General features: G+C 36.7%; 1 protein-coding gene across 2 annotated transcripts in view; it reads right to left on the reverse strand.

Moving 5' to 3' along the window:
* Window positions 1-226: 226 nt before the first annotated feature.
* Window positions 227-20,618, reverse strand: part of LOC115213404 (transmembrane protein 272-like) — a 275,325-nt gene continuing 254,933 nt past the window's right edge. For both annotated transcript variants that reach the window (XM_029782355.2, XM_036504138.1), the window contains 2 exons: window positions 8,385-9,018; window positions 227-765 (listed from right to left, as the gene is read on the reverse strand). In XM_029782355.2, the coding sequence (XP_029638215.1) occupies window positions 8,549-9,018 (470 nt within the window). In that variant the 3' untranslated portion in view covers window positions 227-765; window positions 8,385-8,548. The remainder of the gene's footprint in view (window positions 766-8,384; window positions 9,019-20,618) is intronic.

Consider the following 20,618-nt stretch of genomic DNA (forward strand, 5'->3'; position numbering starts at 1 on the left):
TCGTTAAATATGTCACATTATACTCATGTTTTACTGGTGCTGTCACTCAAATGCTTTCCATGAATCATTCTATGAAGACGTTTCGATACAACGCAATGCAACGAAATAAAACAAAAGAAGGAATTGTATAAAAGGCAATAATATATTTTTGCTTCAATACATCAAATATATGACACAGTTATATAGAACTGGATATACAATTAATCAAAAATATATCGGCGATCTATTCTTGAAATATAAAGGAATGTTAAGATGGGATTTTTATTTTTATTTCAAACAAGAAAAATATTCCATTTTTTTTTCGAGGTATGAAATGTAAATGTTATTTTGGAAGGGTAAGAGCAGTGATTCTCAACCGAAAATATATTTATCCCCTGGTGGAATAAAAGATTTACTTAACGTTGGGTAGATATATAATGCATGGAAATCATTAATTTTGTAATGCAGAAAATCTTAATAATACAATTATTTCATTTTCCTTTTTTTTTTCTGTGCTTGTAACATCAGTTATGCATATTTTAATGCATGGGAATAAAGTGGGGGATAAATGGGGAAAATACATGAAGCCGGAAGGGTAAATGACAGCGGGAGAGTTGAGAATCGCTGATGTAGAAGGTATATATTAAAATATAACTGAACATTGGTTCCATGGAGGATGACTTGTACAGTGCTGCTTATACAGAACAGCATTGGTATAACACAGGGGATCAGAAGGTAGCAACTGTCAGAAACAAAGGGAAATTGGAACCCACAGTGAGAAGTCGTCTGAAAGAAAACAAAAAAAGTAATAAATAAAAAAACATGTTAGAAATAGACTATTTAAAAACAGAGTCGTCACAGCTGTTAATTGAGCATTAGTTAGTATTAGATACATGTAATAAGTAATATTTGGGACTGCACTAGCGCTCGGCTGGTACTTTATTGACTCCCACCCAGAAAAAAAATTGCTAGTCAAAGTTGACTTTGGCGGGATTTGAATTCAGAGCGCCAGAACAATCCAACGCTCTAACGACTAAGTCAATCGAAAGCTGTCAGGCATTGGAAGTTCCACTTGGTTATGGGTGGTACTGTTGCTGTTGCTGTTGAGCGAACGGTCTTCGTCCCAGAGCTCGCAAGATGGGAGAAGTCCGAAATGTGGTCCTTTGCTATTCGTAAGACCTGCAGAAGAGAAAGCAGGTCAACCCCCGACACCGACACCATCATCGACGGATGGATGAATGCGCATCCCAGGCTCAGCGGTTGCGTAGGAAGTCGGGGACAAGAAACAGGAAGAAAGAGTGAGAGAAAGTTGGAGCGAAAGAGTACAACAGGGGTCGCCACCACCCTCTGCCGAAGCCTCGTGGAGCTTTAGATGTTTACGCTCAATAAACACACACAACGCCCGGTCTAGGAATCGAAACCGCAATCCTCCGACTGCGAGTCCGCTGCCCTAACCATTGGACCATTGTGCTTCCGCGTTATGGGTGGCAGGACATTGAGGTCGATGCCTTTTCGCGACTACATGAACACCTAAAACAAGTTTAACAAAGCTTGGTAGATGGATAATCAACCTCGATTTAGGGAGGCGGCTGCAGTTCAGTTATTATATGCATATATTAAGGCGGCGAGCTGGCAGAATCGTTAGCACGCTGTACGAAATGCTTTGCAGTAATTCGCCCGTCGCTCCGTTCTGAGTTCAAAATCTGCCGAGGTCGAATTTGCCCTTCATCCTTTTGGGGGTCGATAAATTAAGTAGCAGTTGCGTACTGGGGTCGATCTAATCGACTGGCTCCCTCCCCCGAAATTTCAGGAATTGTGGCTATAGTAGAAATCATTATATGCATATATACTATAACGTAAGGCTAATAAAAGCTGAATATAGGATGAGTCAATTATAGTTAGCACTAGCATGAATAACCAGGTAAATATTTACTCTTTTTACTCTTTTACTTGTTTCAGTCATTTGACTGCGGCCATGCTAGAGCACCGCCTTTAGTCGAGCAAATCGACCCCAGGACATATTCTTTGTAAGCCTAGTACTTATTCTATCGGTCTCTTTTGCCGAAACGCTAAGTTACGGGGACGTAAACACACCTGCATCGGTTGTCAAGTGATGTTGGGGGGACAAACACGGACATACAAATACACACACACACACACACACACACACACACACATATATATATATATACATGTACATATATACGAAGGGCTTCTTTCAGTTTCCGTCTACCAAATCCACTCACAAGGCTTTGGTCGGCCCGAGGCTATAGCAGAAGGCACTTGCCCAAGGTGCCACGCAGTGGTACTGAAACCGGAACCATGTGGTTGGCAAGCAATCTACTTACCACACAGCCACTCTTGCGCCTATATGTTTATAAGTATTATTTCGTGCGTTGGTATACAGCCACGAATCGGAGGTTTTTATTTCCAAAACAGCCACTGGTCACAAATTTCTTGAAAGAGTATAATGGCTTATGTCACCTCATTATCCAACTGGTATTTTAATTTTTGTCACGATTTAAATTTAAAATGAATCGATTGGATCAATCCCAGCTCAACACTGGTTCTTATGTTATCGACTTCGGATTAATGAAAGGTGAAGTCTATTTCGACGTGCAGGGCTTTAGGCTAAACGAACTAATTAAAACATAATACTATAAATAATTTAATTATTGATCAGTGTTGAATTATAAATTCTCTTAAGATTCACTTAAGTTTTACTTAAAGATTAAAATTAAAACATCATTTGAATAATTTTTGAAAGAGAAAATAAGAAAAATATACATTTAAAATAGACCTAAGTTCAAAGAACTATCTAGTATCTGGTTTACGTTTCAAAAGGCCGATATTAACTCAAAAATATAAGGTGTATCAAAGAAGTATGCAAATTTTGTTTTTAATGGCGTTTAAATGAGCACAATTTCACTTGATCAATATCTTTTGAAGATATCTTCAACTGAGAAGAGAATAACTGTGAATAATATTTGCTAGAAAGACAGAATCGTTAAAGCACCAGGAAAAATCTCTTGCAGTATTTAGTTACGGATCTTTCCTTTTTGAGTTCCAGCGATGTAAACTATGACTTTTATCCTTCTTCCGAAGTCGATAAAATACAGAAGCAGTCAGCTATTGGGTCGGTGTTATCAACTACATTCCTCGACCAGAAAGTGGAGGTCTTGTGTCTACATCAGCCTTTTACGTTCTGAGTTCAAATTCCGCCGAGGTCGACTTTGCCTTTCATCCTTTCGGGGTCAATTAAATAAGTACCAGTTACGCACTGGGGTCAATATAATCGACTTAATCCCCTTGTCTGTCCTTGTTTGTCTCCTCTATGTTTACCCCCCTGTGGGCAATAAAGAAATAAATATTTAACTTCATCAGTGATATGAGAGAGAGAGAAAGAGAGAGAGAGAGAGAGAGAAAGAAAGAAAGAGGGAGAGAGAGAAATTATGGATTCATTTTTTTGTATAGCTTTTGATCTAACAATTATGAACGTGACCTGATTAGCATACGGAAATGAAAGAAAAAAAACATGACTGAGTATTTGGTAAACAGTGAACAAGACCTACTACAGTATACTGCTAATACAGATGGATTTACCAGCAATGAACTTGAGAGTGGTAATGAATTCCGATCACGAATAGTCAACGAAAGAGAGAGGGAACATAACTCCGCATGGAATTACATGGTCAGTTCTACTGTGAGACTAACAAATTAAAAGATTAGCAAGCATCATGGAGGTGGCTCAGCAAAGGTAACATTAAAAAGAAGACCGAAATCCTAATAATCACTACCCAGGACCAAGCAATGAATACCAACTCAGTGAAAAGGGAGTATATAGCACACAAGTGCAACGAACTTCTACAGAATGTGTTGGAAGAAGTTTGAAAGCGAGACTCACTTTGCCTGTGAAAATCTTGCGCAGAAAGAGCACAAGCGTGGACACAACAAAGTAGCCCCAAACCTTTACTGGCTACTATGCCAGAAGTATGGATACAAGGTGACGAGAGTTTGGTACCAACATACACCGGAAAAGTAAGGCGGCGAGCTGGCAGAATCGTTAGCATGCCGGACAAAATGCGTAGCCGTATTTCGTCTGCCGTTACGTTCTGAGTTCAAATTCCGTCGAGGTCGACTTTGCCTTTCATCCTTTCGGGGTCGATGAAAGAAGTACGAGTTACGCACTGGGGTCCATATAATCGACTTAATCCGTTTGTCTGTCCTTGTTTGTCCCCTCTGTGTTTAGCCCCTTTTGGGTAGTAAAGAAATAGGAAAAAGTAATGGACGAAACCTGGAATGCAAAGATTCTCTAGGGCTCTGAGTTCCAGACAAACAAGATGTTAGAGCACTGAAGGCCGAATATAGTAGGCTCTAGGTGGGCCGAAAAAGAGCGCCTAGTAATCGACGTCACATTGCCAGAAGATCAACGTATCATCATGAAAGAAAGAGAAAAGGTCGACAAATTTGGAGACCTGAAAATTGAGATCGCCAAGATGTGACAGCTGTGAGACATAAAATTTGTTCCTGTTGTCATCGGAGGATTGGGTTCAAAATCCACCCTACCTGAAGAAACATCAGGACATTTTAGAAATACCCTACAATCTTCGTGTATTGCAAAAATCGGCTTTACTTCGAACTACATGCATACTACGTAAAGTACTGTCTCTCTGAGGTCTTTGTTGTGACTTGATAGAGAGTACAGATCCCCGGTACACACAATATCTTTAATCTACAACACCGCAATTTTGGATACTTTGCAACGTCTTCAATAATAATAATAATAATAACAATCCTGTCTATTAAAGACACAAGGCCTGAAATTTAGGGAAGGGGGATAGTCGATTATATCGACCCCGGTACTCAACTGGTACTTTGTCTACCCCGAAAGGATGAAAAGGTATGTTGACCTCGTCGGAATTTGAACTCAGAACGTAGTGGCGGGGTAAATTACCGTTAAGCATTTCGTCCAGTGTGCTAATGATTCTGCCAGCTCGCCGTCTTAATAATGCTGCTGCTGCTGCTGATAATGATAATGATAATAATAATAATAATAATAATAATAATAATAATAATAATAATAATAATAATCCTTTTTACTATAGGCACAAGGGGAGAGTGGGGAGAGTAAATCGATCACATCGACCTCAGTAGTTGACTGGTACTTAATTTATCGACCCCTAAAGAATGAAAGGCGGAGTCGACTTTGGCGGAATTTGAACTCAGAACGCAAGAACGGACGAAATGCTGCTAAGCATTTTGCCCAGCGTTCTAACGCTTCTGCCAGCTCACCGCCTTAATAATAATGATGATGATGATGATGATGATGATGATAATGATGATAATAATAATAATAGTAGTAGTAGTAGTAGTAGTAATAATAATAATAATAATAATGATGATGATGATGATGATGATGATGATGATGATGATGATCATGATAATAATAATAATAATAATAATAATAATAATAATAATAATAATAATGGAATAGAGAAATAAGGATGTGGAAATTGAGATAACTCGAATGTGAAACCTGAAGGCAGAAAACATCTTTATAATAATAGGTGCGTTAGGTATGGTAAAAAAATATGCAGACAAATGTATAACACAAACTCCAGGACTTATGAATATATGTAACACAGAAAAATAGCGCAGCTAGCAACTCGCACATTTTATGTACAACACTCAATACAGTAAAAAGGACAACATTAAAACAAACTACAGCACATACTCAGGCACACAAAGCTGCGGTCGGTAGTGCAGGGAAAACTTGCAATAAAGATAAGACTATTGAATAATAATAATAATGATAATAATAATAATAATGATAATAATAATAATAATGATAATAATAATAATGATAATAATAATAATAATAATAATAATAATAATAATGATAACAATAATAATATAGTGTTTTATTTATCAACCACTAAGTATTTACAAAAAGATCGAGGATGGTACATGACGATACAAAAAATTTGGGTTACATAAAAGCGTCTAAACTTTTAATAATAATAATAATAATAATAATAATAATAATATACATTTTATTTATCAACCACTAAGGGTTTACAAAAAGATCGAGGATGGTATATGACGATACAAAAAATTTGGGTTACATAAAAGCGTCTAAACTTTTAATAATAATAATAATAATAATATAATAATAATAATAATAATAATAATAATAATAATAATAATGATAATGATAATAATAATAATAATAATAATAATAATAATAATAATAATAATAATAATAATAATAATAATAATAATATTAATGATAATAATAATAATGATATCCATTGAAATAAACTTTCACCAGCATGCCAATTAACTAACGCATTACACACTGAACACACAATACAAGCAGTAATACAACAGTAATAGGAAAAAAAAAACTAACGCAATACAATACCGGGAAGAGTTTGTGCACTCCCAAACAACAGAAAAGAACACACAATACTGCACCCCCCCCCCAGCAACACGGAGGTGTAGCAGGTGACGCAGTAGGAATTTGCCTTAGACTACTCAAATGTTGAACAATTATATGATAATAACAAGACAAGAAAATAAACTATCTATTTTACATGGATGACTTAAGACTTTATGGCAAAGACGGTAATGAGCATGGAGGTCTATTGCATACTGTGAAAGCATTCAGTGGTGACATCGGGATGGAATTTGGTCTTGATAAATGTGCCAAGGCCACATTCCAGAAAGGAAAATTGAAGACCTCACATTCAGTGGTGTTAAATGTTGACACATTTATGAAACAACTTGAGCAGGAACAAATTTACAAATACCTCGGAATAAATGAGAGCTCTGGCATTCAGCATATAAGCATGAAAGAGAAGATCAGGAAGGTATGTTACAGGAGAGCTTGAGGAATCCTAAAATCCGAGTTAAATGCACGTAACAAGGTGTTAGCCATTAATTCCTTAGTAGCTCCAGTTTTTATTTACAGTTTCAATATGTTGAACTGAAATATGAGCGAAATAAGGAAGATTGACAGGAAAATCCGTAAGATGTTGACTTGCAATAAGATGCACCACCCAAAGGCATACGCAGATCATCTTTACTTTCTCAGAGCCCAAGGAAGGCGAGACTCGATCCAATTTGAAATCTCTTACAAAACCACCATAATTGGAGTGGTCAAATATCTTGAAACATCTAACGACTGGATGTTAAGACTTGTTAAAAACCACGAGAAACGTAAGAAGCTTCATTCTATCATGAAGGAGAACAAAAGATCTACTAGTGAGTTCATGCATAATATCCAGATTAGACATCATGATGGAAGTGTGACAACTGTTGTTGCAAGGAAGGTGAAATCAATGGCAAAGCAAAAGGCGTTTAACAATTGGCTGATAGGTGGGAACAAAATCTCTGCATGGCAAATATGTGGACCGTAGCAAACAAGCTGATGTAGACCAGAAGCACACTCTTCAGTGGCAACGGAGCTCAGGACTAAAGGCAGAGAACGAAGACTTTATCTCAGCTGCTCAATATCAAAACTTATTGACCTGGAATTACCAAGCCAATGTGATGAAAACTGGAGTAGACTCAAAGTGCTGATACTGTAACGATGGGATTGAAACAGTGGACCACCTAATCTCTAGGTGTAAGATTTTATCACCAGAAGAGTATAACTCTAGGCATGACAGAGTTGGCTAATATCTACACTGGATGATATGTCGGCATTTTAAAATCAAAGCTGCTGACTAATAGTACAAGCACCATTCTGAGGCTGTAACTGAGGGAGAAATTGTTGCGATTCTTTAGGACTTTCCAATACATACAAACCGGACCATCAAAGTTATTAAACCAGATATTGTTGTGAAGGACCAAAACAATAAAATCTGTTTATTGATTGACATGAACATACATTGTAGTCATATCTCGGCAAAAGAATATGATAAGCTCAGATTTGTTGACTGAAATCGAAAAAAATGTGGCATTTCAAGACATTTACAATACCAATGATTGTAGGAGCACTTGCAATAACAAAAAAGGGGACTGAAAATTATTTGAGGATGATTCCTGGCTTACCATCCATGCAGGGAGTGCAAAAAATTGTCTTAACTGGTACTTTACACGTATTGAGAAGAGCACTGTCGCTGTGAATTTTTTTCTTTTTCCTCCTTATTTTCTTTTTTTCAGTTTTTCATTCTTTCTTTCTTACCTCTTTCTTCCCTTGTTTTTTTTTATCTCATGCCTTTGTAAATGAACAATCTGGTGTGTTTATTTTGATGGCATGCCAATGTATACAGCAAGTTTCTTTGCCGTAAGCGCTGGGAAGACACTCGGCAAGAAAGGGAACAAAATTGAAAGAAGATAATAATAATAATAATAATAATAATATAATAATAATAATAATAATAATAATAATAATATACCTTATTTCATTTTCGTGCTGAAACATGAACATTCAAGGTGATCCTAGAATCCATTACGTAAAGCTTTAAGTCCGTAGACAATATTTATTATTTTGTCACAAAATTATACCCCTTTTGACTTCGCTTTTTATATATTTGATCAGTGATTATAAATATCGGAGACATCACTTCACGTCTGTAGTTTGGCTTCTTTGTTCGCCAGGTTTCGATCGCCGGCAGTAGTAGGATATAAACAATCCGATGACAGTCAATAAGGCTAGTGCCATCCATGCGTAAGAAACAATGATCTGAAAAAGTGCCAGACCATACACAGATTTGTTACACCAATTGTTGGGGTCATGTAGCAGTTGCTCGAAGTTTGGCTTCCAGATGAGAAAAACCCAGTAAGTTCCAGTTAAGATCCAGCAAATGAGGAAAAGAACGAGAATTGTGTCCATGAGGCGATAGGAACGAGTTGAGAAAATCGCTTCTTCAGTGGGATCAAAACCTACGAGATCGGGTAAACTGTCAAAACGACGCTGTTGAACTTGACGCCATATTGTATACACCATCTTTAGCGTGCCGAAGCAACCGCCGACCAGCAGGTACACAGGTATTTTAGGCTGTTTCGGACAATCGTTCAGATACTTCACACCTGTAAAGAAATAATTCAATAAAAAAACATCATATATTCAATAGCAGCTTTTTCGTTTATGGCTTATGAAATCGAAAATATATTAAAAAGAAATAAAACCGTCTGTAAAGATTCAGCTGTTCGACCAACTGAAAAAGAATAAAAAAGGACTTGTGAATTAACGTTTTAATGGATGGGTAGTCTATGTACATGAGTACTCTTAATGTAATTCTCCGACTGAGTCAACATAAAACAAGGTGTGACAAGATTGTACCTTAACTATTGGTGCAATCCACCCGACGTTCTTCTGCAGTTTCCATCAAACTACGGAGAAACTGCCATGTTTATAAAGTTTAGATGGTTTCCGATATTTTAAGCTTATCCAACAACAAGGCGAATTATATGGAGAAAGATTTATAAAACTTCATTTTGTCATTTTATTAATAAAAAATTGGGTGCCAAAACATTCATTAAATATATTTCGTGGGGCTTGGTATTTGTAATTTTGCGAGTTACTGTACTACTGGCTATCATTCCGTACTCTCCGACTGCCTAAAAGGATATTTAGTGGATTCCTTTCTTGCTGTAAGTGCTAACAGAGTATTCTAGAATCCACTCTATCAATTTAAATGTATTTCAGAGTCTAGTTAACGACTTTCTTGCTATAACTTTCAACTAGATGATCAATTTCTACTAAGAAGATGTCTACATCTTGTATTAATTCTTCGCATAGGTTTCTTCACGATCATAATATTGTGAGTTCTATTCCTGGACCGCGTGGTATGTTGTGACCTTGAGCAAGGCACTTCGTTTCCCGTTGCTCCAGTCTTCTCAGCGCAAAATGAGTACCAGCCGAGTACTGGTGCAGCCTGCTCTTCTTCTAGCTGTCACATCTTCGATGTTTCCCTGATTCAAAAGTAGGAGGGTCGAGAGTGTATCAACAATTAACGAAAGCATGCTTCATGCTAACAGATCACACATGCTAGGGAGTGATGGCTATATCATTGATTTATTTAGTATTAAATTATTTGATAGTGAATGGTGTATAACCACTAAGCCATGCACCCTCGATACCAGTAGGAATAGACAAATGTGATATTGACAAATGTTTCATACAAGTTTGAAATACTGGAATACTCGGTTCGTTTCATCATGTGAGAAGAGAGAGAGAGAGAGAGAGAGAGAGAGAGAGAGAGAGAGAGAGAGAGAGAGAGAGAGACGGAGTAGACGGAGGTATGGAGAAAGAGTGGGAGATAGGGAGTGAGAAGAAGATATGAGTACTTTTTTGGTTTATTCAGAGCAGAGATCAGGGCCTCTGACCTTAGTGCTGGAATTAGGATGGAGAAGGATCAGTGGACCTCGAACCCATGGGTTACAGTAGCAAAAAATGACACATTAAGATATCGAGTTATCCCCGGACTGAATACCATGTTCGAATCTTTGCAACAATGTGGGACCTACTCAAAGCACCCAAAGTGTGGTGTTAAAGTAGAAAATGGATTAGAGTTGCTATCACAGAACAATTACCGATCATCTGATGGACTTCCATATAGTTTTAGTCAACCAAATTTCATACATAGAGATTAGACCAATTCGAAACTACTCTAAAAGACACTTGTCCAAGATACCGCACATAGGATCGAACCCGAAACTGCATTATTCTGAAGTGAATATAGTCACGGTTTCTTCTATATGGAAGCAAAACCTTCAACAATGACTTTACAGCTCTGTGATTTAATGTTGGTTTAAAATTTTGACCCAAGGCTAGCAGGTTCGGAGGTCGGAGTCGGGGGTGGTGGAAAGTCGATTACAACGACTCCAGCGCTCGACTGTTATTCATTTTATCGACCCCGAAAGAGACGAAAGGCAAAGCCAACCTCGGCGGAATTTGAACCAAGAACGTGAAGACGGACGAAATGCCGCTCAGCATTTCGGCCGGTATGCTAACGATTCTGCCCGCTCGCCGCTTTGCTCAGTGATTCAATATTATACATCACCAAATTCCACCAAGATCGACTTTACCTTTCCTACTTTTGGAGTCGATGAAATAAAATAAATATCAGTTGAGCACCGAAGTCGATAAAATAAGTACCAGTTGAGTACTGGGGTCGATGTAATCTATTTACTTCCATCCTCAAACTTGCTGGCCTTGTGCCAAAATTTGAAATCAATAATACTCATTATTATCTTAACCATATTAGCTACGGAGTCTCTATGTGGTCACTTTTTTTCGGATATTTCTACCAAATCTCCCTCAAAAGTTTTACAAAGAGAATGACAATAGATATCGCATTACCATGTGTGCAAAAGGACACATTGTTATGTCTGAAATGTTTTAAGATGCGGTGTCTGCGCAATTAGAGCCGAACCGGGGTCTAAGAAACCAACTATAATATCAACGGCAATATAATGTCACCAGACTATAAACAAAAGATACTAAAATATTCTGAACATATTTAAGTAAATTTGCAGTAATGGATCAACAGATATTGTTTATTTTATATGAAAAATAAAAAAATTAAAATTAAACGAACAACAAAACAAAACAAAATAAAAACAAAAAGAGCAAAACATGAAATAAAAAAAAAGACAACTTAGTTCTTAAATATATTTTGAAGATGTCTGCTTGTCTGACTCAGTTTAAATATTATCTCTTGTTAGATCACTTACAATATTTCTGTTTATCTGTCTGTCGGCCTGTCTCTATATTCTTCCACACACATAGTTTCAAAATCTAAGCAAAATTGATATACATATCTACTTATGTATAACTAATATTTACACATAGCTGTGTATACTTATGTACGGTACATAACAACCTTGTCTGTCAGTCAATTATCATCTCTCTTTCTCCTTCACTCTCCCTCCCTCTCTCACCCTTTCACTCTCTCACATATAGATGCATATATATATATATTTTTTTTCTTTGTTTCAGCTCAGAGCTGCGGCTATGCTGATGCACCGCCGTTACATATATATATATATATATATATATATATATATATATATATATATATATATATATATATATATATATATATATATATATATATGTGCGTGTTTATCTATGTGTGTATGTGCGCGTGCATTACATACAAGTACATTTCATTAAGTATTTTAAATGTCCATATTATCATGAGATTACATAGGTGTGCACACGCAGACATATAATTACACACACACACACACACACACACCACACACACACACACACAAGGAGTTTAAGAGAAATAATTGAAGTAGGTTAACAGCGTCAATTTAAATCAATTTTAGATAAAATGTTCTGTATCATGTTTACAGAAAATGTCCCAAAGTATTTAAGTTTGCCTCTTAGTTGAAAAAAAAAACAACAACAAGAGAAAACAACAGAAAATCCAATCAACTGTCAACAGTTTGTGTTTCATAGAAAAGGGGAAATGATATTAACATAATCTGATCTCTATATGTTGATATGAAGAGGGACAACGATGAACCGCTTTCAGTATTATTCGAACTTAACATACCTTGGCAATATGTACACACGCACGCGCGCACACACACACATTTACAGGAAGTTAATTATATGGCTGGTCATAGAATGACCAATGCTTTCCCATCCATAAAGCACTTAGCCTTATAGACGACTCGTCAGACTCCAATGTCCGCGGCCATTAGAATCAGATTAGTCGTCTACACTGGCGAAAATAAATTTAAGACCGATGATAAACGTTCTATTTCTTACAAAATATTTTGTTACTAACACCATACAAATTATCTCTATTTTTTACACCTTATGCAAAATTTAATTCTCTTTCGAATGATGCAGACAATAACTATTTTTATACAACTTGAAGAATTCTAAAGCTTTGCCGATCTTTATATTGACACGTCTCCGAGTATAACTTCCACACTTGCACGCAAGCCGTTTTACTGCACTTTAGTTGCTTGCTGATGTTCGAAATAAATTCTGAATAAGGTGTAAAAGATAAAAATAATTTGTATGGTGTTACTAACACCATACAAATTATTTTTTATCTTTTACACCTTATTTACAAAATATTTTGTAAGAAATAGAACTTTTATCATCGGTCTTAAATTTATTTTCGCCAGTGTATAAGGCGAAAGCACTTTATGGATACGAAACCATTGGTCACTCTATGACAAGCCATATAATTAACTTCCTGTAAATATATCTCCGCTCTAACGTTTAGAGTGGGCTTCTTTTTTGGATATATGATCTAGTGACGATATATATATATATATATATATATATATATATATATATGGCATTAAGTGGAAGGACCGCATCAGTGATCTTGAAATATTGGAAGGCTCTCGGTGTGAAAGTATAGAAGCTCTTGTGTTAAAGCAAAGACTCAGATGGAGTGGTCATCTGGTCAGGATGAAGGATTCAAGGATACCAAAACAACTCTTTTATGGAGAATTAGCTAAATGAGAACGACCTCCACATAAACCAAAAAAGAGGTATAAGGACTTGCTGAAGGCTTCCTTAAGAGATGCTAGCATTTCTCCTGACACATGGGAAGGCAGGGCTATTGATCGTAGCAGGTGGAGAAGGATTGTGCACGAGGGGACAGCCACTTTTGAGAAATCTCGAGTTGCACATGAGAAAGTAAGGAGGGATGTCAGGAAGGGGATCGCTGTTACACTTCCAGATGGGAATATATATATATATTTATAGATAGATGTATATAGATGTATATAGACGGGGGTATAAGCATCAGTATATACATATATATGTATGTCTGTGTATAGTATGTGTATGTATGTGTATACACACATACGTACAGACACACGCACACATATTCAGAATCCACATCCCAATTAAAGTAGACTTTGAACTTCAGTATCTGGAGATCGATAACATTAGCCGAAGGCGGGCAGGAAGCTGAGTCATTGGAGCGATAAGTTAAATTGTTTGCAGTAATCGTTTCGGTTCACTGCAACAATTTTTGCCTTCCTTCCTTTCAGAGTGGACAAACTACATTCTTGTACTGGAGTCTGTTCTTCTCTTTCTCAAACTCTTTATTTTTGTGGATCTGTTTCTCACTTACTCTCTTTTTAAGGAAGAAATTGGCAGTGATCAGATCTAGGGAAAGTTGTGCTCCACCGGGTATAAAAGTAGCCCTGCTGTTTGTCACAATGAAGCCCTTCAGACTTCATCAAGGAATCCATTGACAAAGCAAAGTGATGCAAAATAAGTAGGTAAACTGTGATAAATAGATTCCTAAAGTCCTGCCATACATATTACATTTTACATTCTACTAAAGTGCAGAATCGATACTTATCAAAAAGATCGCTGTAAATGATCCCGACAAGCTGAAACAGTAACGAGGTTTCCATTCCCTGTTGAAGTTCACCTCTCTCATATCATTCTTAGTGAAGGCGCGTGGCTTAATGGTCAGGGTAATCAGCTCACGATCGTAAAGTCGTGAGTTCGATTCCTGGCGGCGTGTTGTGTGCTTGGGTAAGACACTTTATTTCATGTTGCTCCAGTCCAATCGGCTGGCAAAAATGAGTTTTCCCTGTAATCCAATGAACCGGTCTTGTCACATTCTGTGTCTCTCTGAATCTCCCTGAGAACTACGTTAAGGGTACACATGTCTGTGGATTGGTCAGTCACTTGCACGTTGATTTCACGAGTAGGGTGTTCTGTTGATTGGATCGACTGGAACCCTCGTCGTCGTAACCGACGGACTACCATTATTATGTCATTATTATGTTTGGGAAAGCCATAAGCATTTCAACAGTCTATTTCTTCTTCTCTAACCCATTAGGCTTTTGTTCTTAGCCAAACAGAATCCAACCAATCTTAACTGCTTAATTTTTAATTTTACTGGCTAGAGTATACTGAACACTCAGAAACAGACTAACACTCAAACATAGAAACTTACATACTTAAATACAAACACACACACGTCCACATACCCGTTTATTATACATTCATGGATACCTTACGGTGCAAGCATGCATTTAAATTCACTATGGTGTGTTGCTCTCATATGAAAACGGTGCTGTTGTTGCTGGACCCCTTCCTATATCTGAGATCACATCCTGAAAATGGCCTTCAACTAATTCACTTACAGGCATCCACCACCCAACTCCATGTTCACTGTTGTGTTATTTTCTCTCCTTGTACTTTTCCTACTGCTACTATAAGACTTTTGCGCTCACACCAGACATTACCGACCTACTCATCTTTTCTCTCATCAACCTTATTGGTCCTACGCCTTGGCCTTGCTCTAATCCCTACAACCAGTATTTCCTTCCCAAAAGTTTGGCGCTCTGGGTTCCTCCCTGCTGATATGTTTGGCACAGGTGTTAACTTATAAAGGTTTAACAAAAATATTAATGTCATTAATATTACCAGTCCTGCAGGGCCACCTCCAGATCCAGCAATATATATATATACCTAAAGCTCTTCGGGGCTCCGGCAGGGGGTGGTGGCGATCCCTGCTGTACTCTTTCGCCACAACTTTCTCTCACTCTTTCTTCTGTAGGCCTGCTCTCTTAGCCAGTGGGGTGGCGTCATTTGAAGGCTAAAACAATGCGAAGCGCATTGTGACCAGCGATGTGTAGCAACATTTGATAGCCTGGTCGGTCACGTGATCACGTGATATATATATATATATATATATATATATATAATATATATATATATATATATATATATATATATGTACACACACATACACACATATGCATGCGTAATACATACATATTGTTAAACCTTTATAAGTTAACAATAATGAGCTAAGTGAAACAACGCAGAGTGTCTAGTGGCATGTATTTCAATAACATAGAAAAACATAGGTATATCAAATAGCATATAACACAAATTCTTAATTCATTAAAACTGTCTCCGCCTCTAGAGGATGTATCGTAATTACCAAATGGCAATGAAGACCCGCTTCACTTCAGAAGGGGAAATAATCTCACATTTCTAGAATGCTCCCTTGTTGACTTGCAGTTATCGTTTCGGAAAAGGATAGGCTTATTTTCTGGAGAGAAAAGGACAGTCATTGACACATGTTTCTGGCTCAATAGCCATCATCAACACGACAATTGTCTGACCTCATCTCCAGTAGGACTTAGACTTATACAAGAAAAAAAAAAGAGTAGAACACTTTTATGGCCTGGAGAATTGCATAATTGAAATAAAATCCGCTCAGAGAAATAACTCAGACTGGCCTGCGGCATGTATTTGAAGAAAATAGACAAATACATGTATACTAAATACCATATACCATAAATTGTTGATATTTTAGAATCATCTCCTCTTCTTGGGTATATATATATATATATATATATATATATATATGCCAGTCCAGAAGCTTTGCATATCTAACGGAGGCCTGAAAATACATTTTAAGATCCACAAAAATCAGAACTTATCTATAGCTCTGTTGGTCCAAATCGGATATGCAGTCTATGTGGGTGCCTTTTCAAAACATTGTCGGGTTTAAAAAGCCACATCAGATGCCATGATGGTACTAAGATGTAGGTACAGAAGGTTGTCAAACCCTGCATAGGGAGTAGACAACTACCATATAAACTACCATATATATATATATATATATATATATATATATATATGAAAAGTGAGTTTCGAGGGATATATTATCCGGACGGATAACATATTAGCTGTCAGTTAAGTTCCAGTTAAAAGTTAACCACAACGATCAGTATATATATATATATATAATATATATATATATATAGAATGGTTGTATTCTGTCAATCTAACAAGAACGTGACAGTAGGGGCTATACAGCGGTGGTGTACCCCCTACTGTCACGTTCTTGTTAGATTGACAGTATACAACCATTCTATCGCCCCACCACCGTACATGTCTCTACGAGAGATTTAGAAATTCAATATTTCTTATATATATATATATATGTATATATATACAAATATACTTTATTTGTAGGTTAGTAAAGCAACCAAGGGCTACATGTGAAAAGATCTTCACAATATTTTTAATTGTACCATATAGAAATGTTGGTACTAGTCCCCACGAGCACCAATATTTCCATGTGGTACGCTTGAACTATTGTACAAGGCAGCCAATGAAATCATCATTGGTTGTCTTGTTAAGCCGCAAATAAATAAGATTTAACCATCAATTCGTGTTGAGCATTAATTTTCTCTCTCTCTCTCTCTCTCTCTCTCTCTCTCTCTCTCACTCTCTCTCTCTCTCTCTCTCACGCACACACGCACACACACGCACACACACGCATGTATATATACATGCACAAACACGAACTAGATAATGTTTATAATTCATACACCTGAATAAATGATTCTCTGTTAGAATTTCCGACCGTGAGAGTTGAAGTGTTCGATCAACAGAACGATGAGATTCATTGGATTCATGTGTAAGTGGCTGAATGTTCCACAGACACGTTTACTCTTTAAGTACTTCTTATGCGTAATGAGCGTTGAACAGTGTGACAACAATCTACTTTTGCATACTTACGTGCATATTCCATCTACCTAATTTCATTCAAAAAGTATGAATCGACCATAAGCTATAGAAAAATGTCATCTTTCCAAGTAGCCAAGTAGCGGAATCAAAACCTGGAGCTCAAGATTGCGATACTGTAACATCTGTAACTGAACTTTAAAAATAATGATAAGCCTAACTTTTCGTGATATTATCTAAAAAGCCGCCATTTTATCTAAATACCCAGTGACACTAGTTCAGTTATCACAGAGACAAGCCTCAGTAATCAATTTGGTCATATACTCTTTACTCTTTTACTCTTTTACTTGTTTCATTCATTTGACTGTGGCCATGCTGGAGCACCGCCTTTAGTCGAGTAAATCGACCCCCAGAACTTATTCTTTGTAAGCCTAGTACTTATTCTATCGGTCTCTTTTGCCGAACCGCTAAGTTACGGGGACGTAAATATATATATATATGTATGTATGTATGTATGTATGTGTGTGTGTGTGTATATGTTAGTGTGTCTGTGTTTGTCCCCCCAACCTCGCTAGACAATCGATGCTGGTGTGTTTACGTCTCCATAACACAGACACACTAACATATACACACGCACACACACACACACACACACACACACACACACACACACACATATATATATATACGACGGGCTTCTTTCAGTTTTCGTCTACCAAATCCTCTCACAAGGCTTTGGTCGGCCTGAGGCTATAGTAGAAGACACTTGCCCAAGGTGCCACGCAGTGGGACTGGACTCGGAACCATGTGGTTGGTAAGCAAGCTACTTGCCACACAGCCACTCCTACGCCTATATAAATATACAATATTAATTTAAATAACATGTACTGCGTCTTGATATTATACCAAAATATATATTTAAAAATCATAATGAAACAGGAATAAATAAAGGATTAAATGGAAATGGTAAAGAGTGCGTGTTTAAAAGTTGGGTAAGAATCTGAAAGATTATTTAATCTCAAACCAAACAACGTGAGCTTCAATTGATTTAGATAATGCTGTTTCTTATAAAACACAAGCCGTGCACTGATATTTTCTCTTAGAACAATTGATCCTTCTCTGATAGTCAAAAGTAAATCCAATCACAACTAAACAAAGTTACCTTTATGTGTTTGTTTAAGAAGACTTTTGTTTGTCTTAAGTGTGTTTATCTTAACTATTCAGCGCGTTCAATCTGATAGCATTAGGAATTAGAAAACAGTTTGGGCTCAAGACACACAATGGAAGTCCACAGCTATGATATTAATCTTCCACCAAATAGAATTGTCATGTTGGCAATATGATTTTTTATTCTATCGCCAACATACAACTATAATTTACCTAACAATTTTCTTTGTTCATAAGATTATTTCCTCTTTCCCTATTATATCTTCATATCTTCAGCCTTCCAGTCGTTTCTTATTTATCTGTACTTTTCAGTTCAGCATTGATTTATCGTAGTATCTCAAATAATATTTTTTTCTAATAAAAGAAAACTTCAACGTTTATAATCTACTTGCTGCTAAAGACAGAAAGTTTACCGTTCGATCCCGTCATTAGCACTGCATAGTGTTTAAAGCTAATTCGCATAATTGTAATTTGCTTCAGTGTGTTTTAAGTGCAAACAAGTACTGGCTTTACTAAAATTTCTAGATATGTAACTAACAGCCATATATAGGAGTTTATATAATCGATTGTTCCTCTATCCAAAAATTGTAGATGTTCTTAGTTCAGTATTCAGATAATAAACCAACCAAGGGCCTCTAGTACACACGGTAAACCATTAAGAGTTAAATATTTTATCTAGGACAGTGGTTTTCAACCAGGGTTCCGCCAGTACAGTCCAGGGGTTCCGCAAGAAGTTACAAAACTGCTAAAATCGGCAGTAATTTTTAATTCTCCTGTGCAGATATGTGTGCATAAGAATATTAAATTATTGCACAGGGGTTCCCCGAGCCAGTGGAATGTTTCCTTGGGGTTCCGCTCCAGCAAAAAGTTTGAAAAGCACTGATCTAGGATAAGTCGATTCACTGGATTCTTTTTAACGCAGTAAACTACTCTGAAATATATTCTTATATATAATAAACAGTAATATATATGAAAATATCTAGTTAAGTATTGATCAGTTGTCAAGGTAAAATGTTAATTGATAAATCTACATATGAACTCGAGTGCTCATAAAAAGAGCGTTTAGCTCTAGTTTCCATAGCAGATAACCTAAGGACAATGCTGTTGTTTAGCTCTAGGCCAACGTTGACCGGGTAAACCTATGACGAAAACATTTTGGCTGTGACATTCCTATTAAAAGAAAAAAATTAATGTAGTTCTAGATACACTAATGTAGCTGGAGTAATTTTAAATTGTTGAGAGAGTGAGAGAGAGAGAGAGAGAGAGAGAAAGAGAGAGAGAGAGAGAGAGAGAGAGAGAGAGAGAGAGAGAGAGATCCTCCTGAATTAACACTCAGCCTAATATTGGTAACATTTCATGCTACACATTATAGCTACGCATTACCAGATGTAACATTTGCACAACACTATTAACTTGATATTTATTTCGCCTGCAGCTGATATGGGCATGGCATAACTTTTTACACTATGTCACCTCATCACTAAAAGAATGACACGCAAAAAACATAAACGTGTTCGTGCACACATACGTTCACATACACACACCCTCGCACATTCATACAGACTTTTATATACACGAGCATAAATATCCGAAAGTATTTATATAGTTAGACAACAATGTCTATTATATTAATGACACTGGAAAATTTCTCAGCCCAGCCTTCTGCATAAAGAATATAGAGTTAAATGTAGGCTTATATACTTAGCGTACTGAACCACAGAATATTTTATCAATTGAAAATACACCCATAATGAGAAGAAATGTTATTACTTTTAACAGTATCAAAAAATTAAGGGAATTAACTCAGAAATTTTTATCAAATTGGAGACATGCAAGAGGAATGAATTTACTCTTGGCTGATATTGTATAATAACGGTGTTATACAAACATTTGAGTAAAAATACACTTATCTTTCTCAATGGACGTTCACCTAGATTGTCTATAGACTCCATTTTCTTAGTATTTTCTAATAATTTAGCAAGAAACTCTCTTACGATGCTTTTGTAAAATTCAAGGTCAAATCTGA

The sequence above is a fragment of the Octopus sinensis genome, linkage group LG6 (assembly GCF_006345805.1).
Source record: "Octopus sinensis linkage group LG6, ASM634580v1, whole genome shotgun sequence".
In the NCBI taxonomy this organism is placed as follows: Eukaryota; Metazoa; Mollusca; class Cephalopoda; order Octopoda; family Octopodidae; genus Octopus; species Octopus sinensis.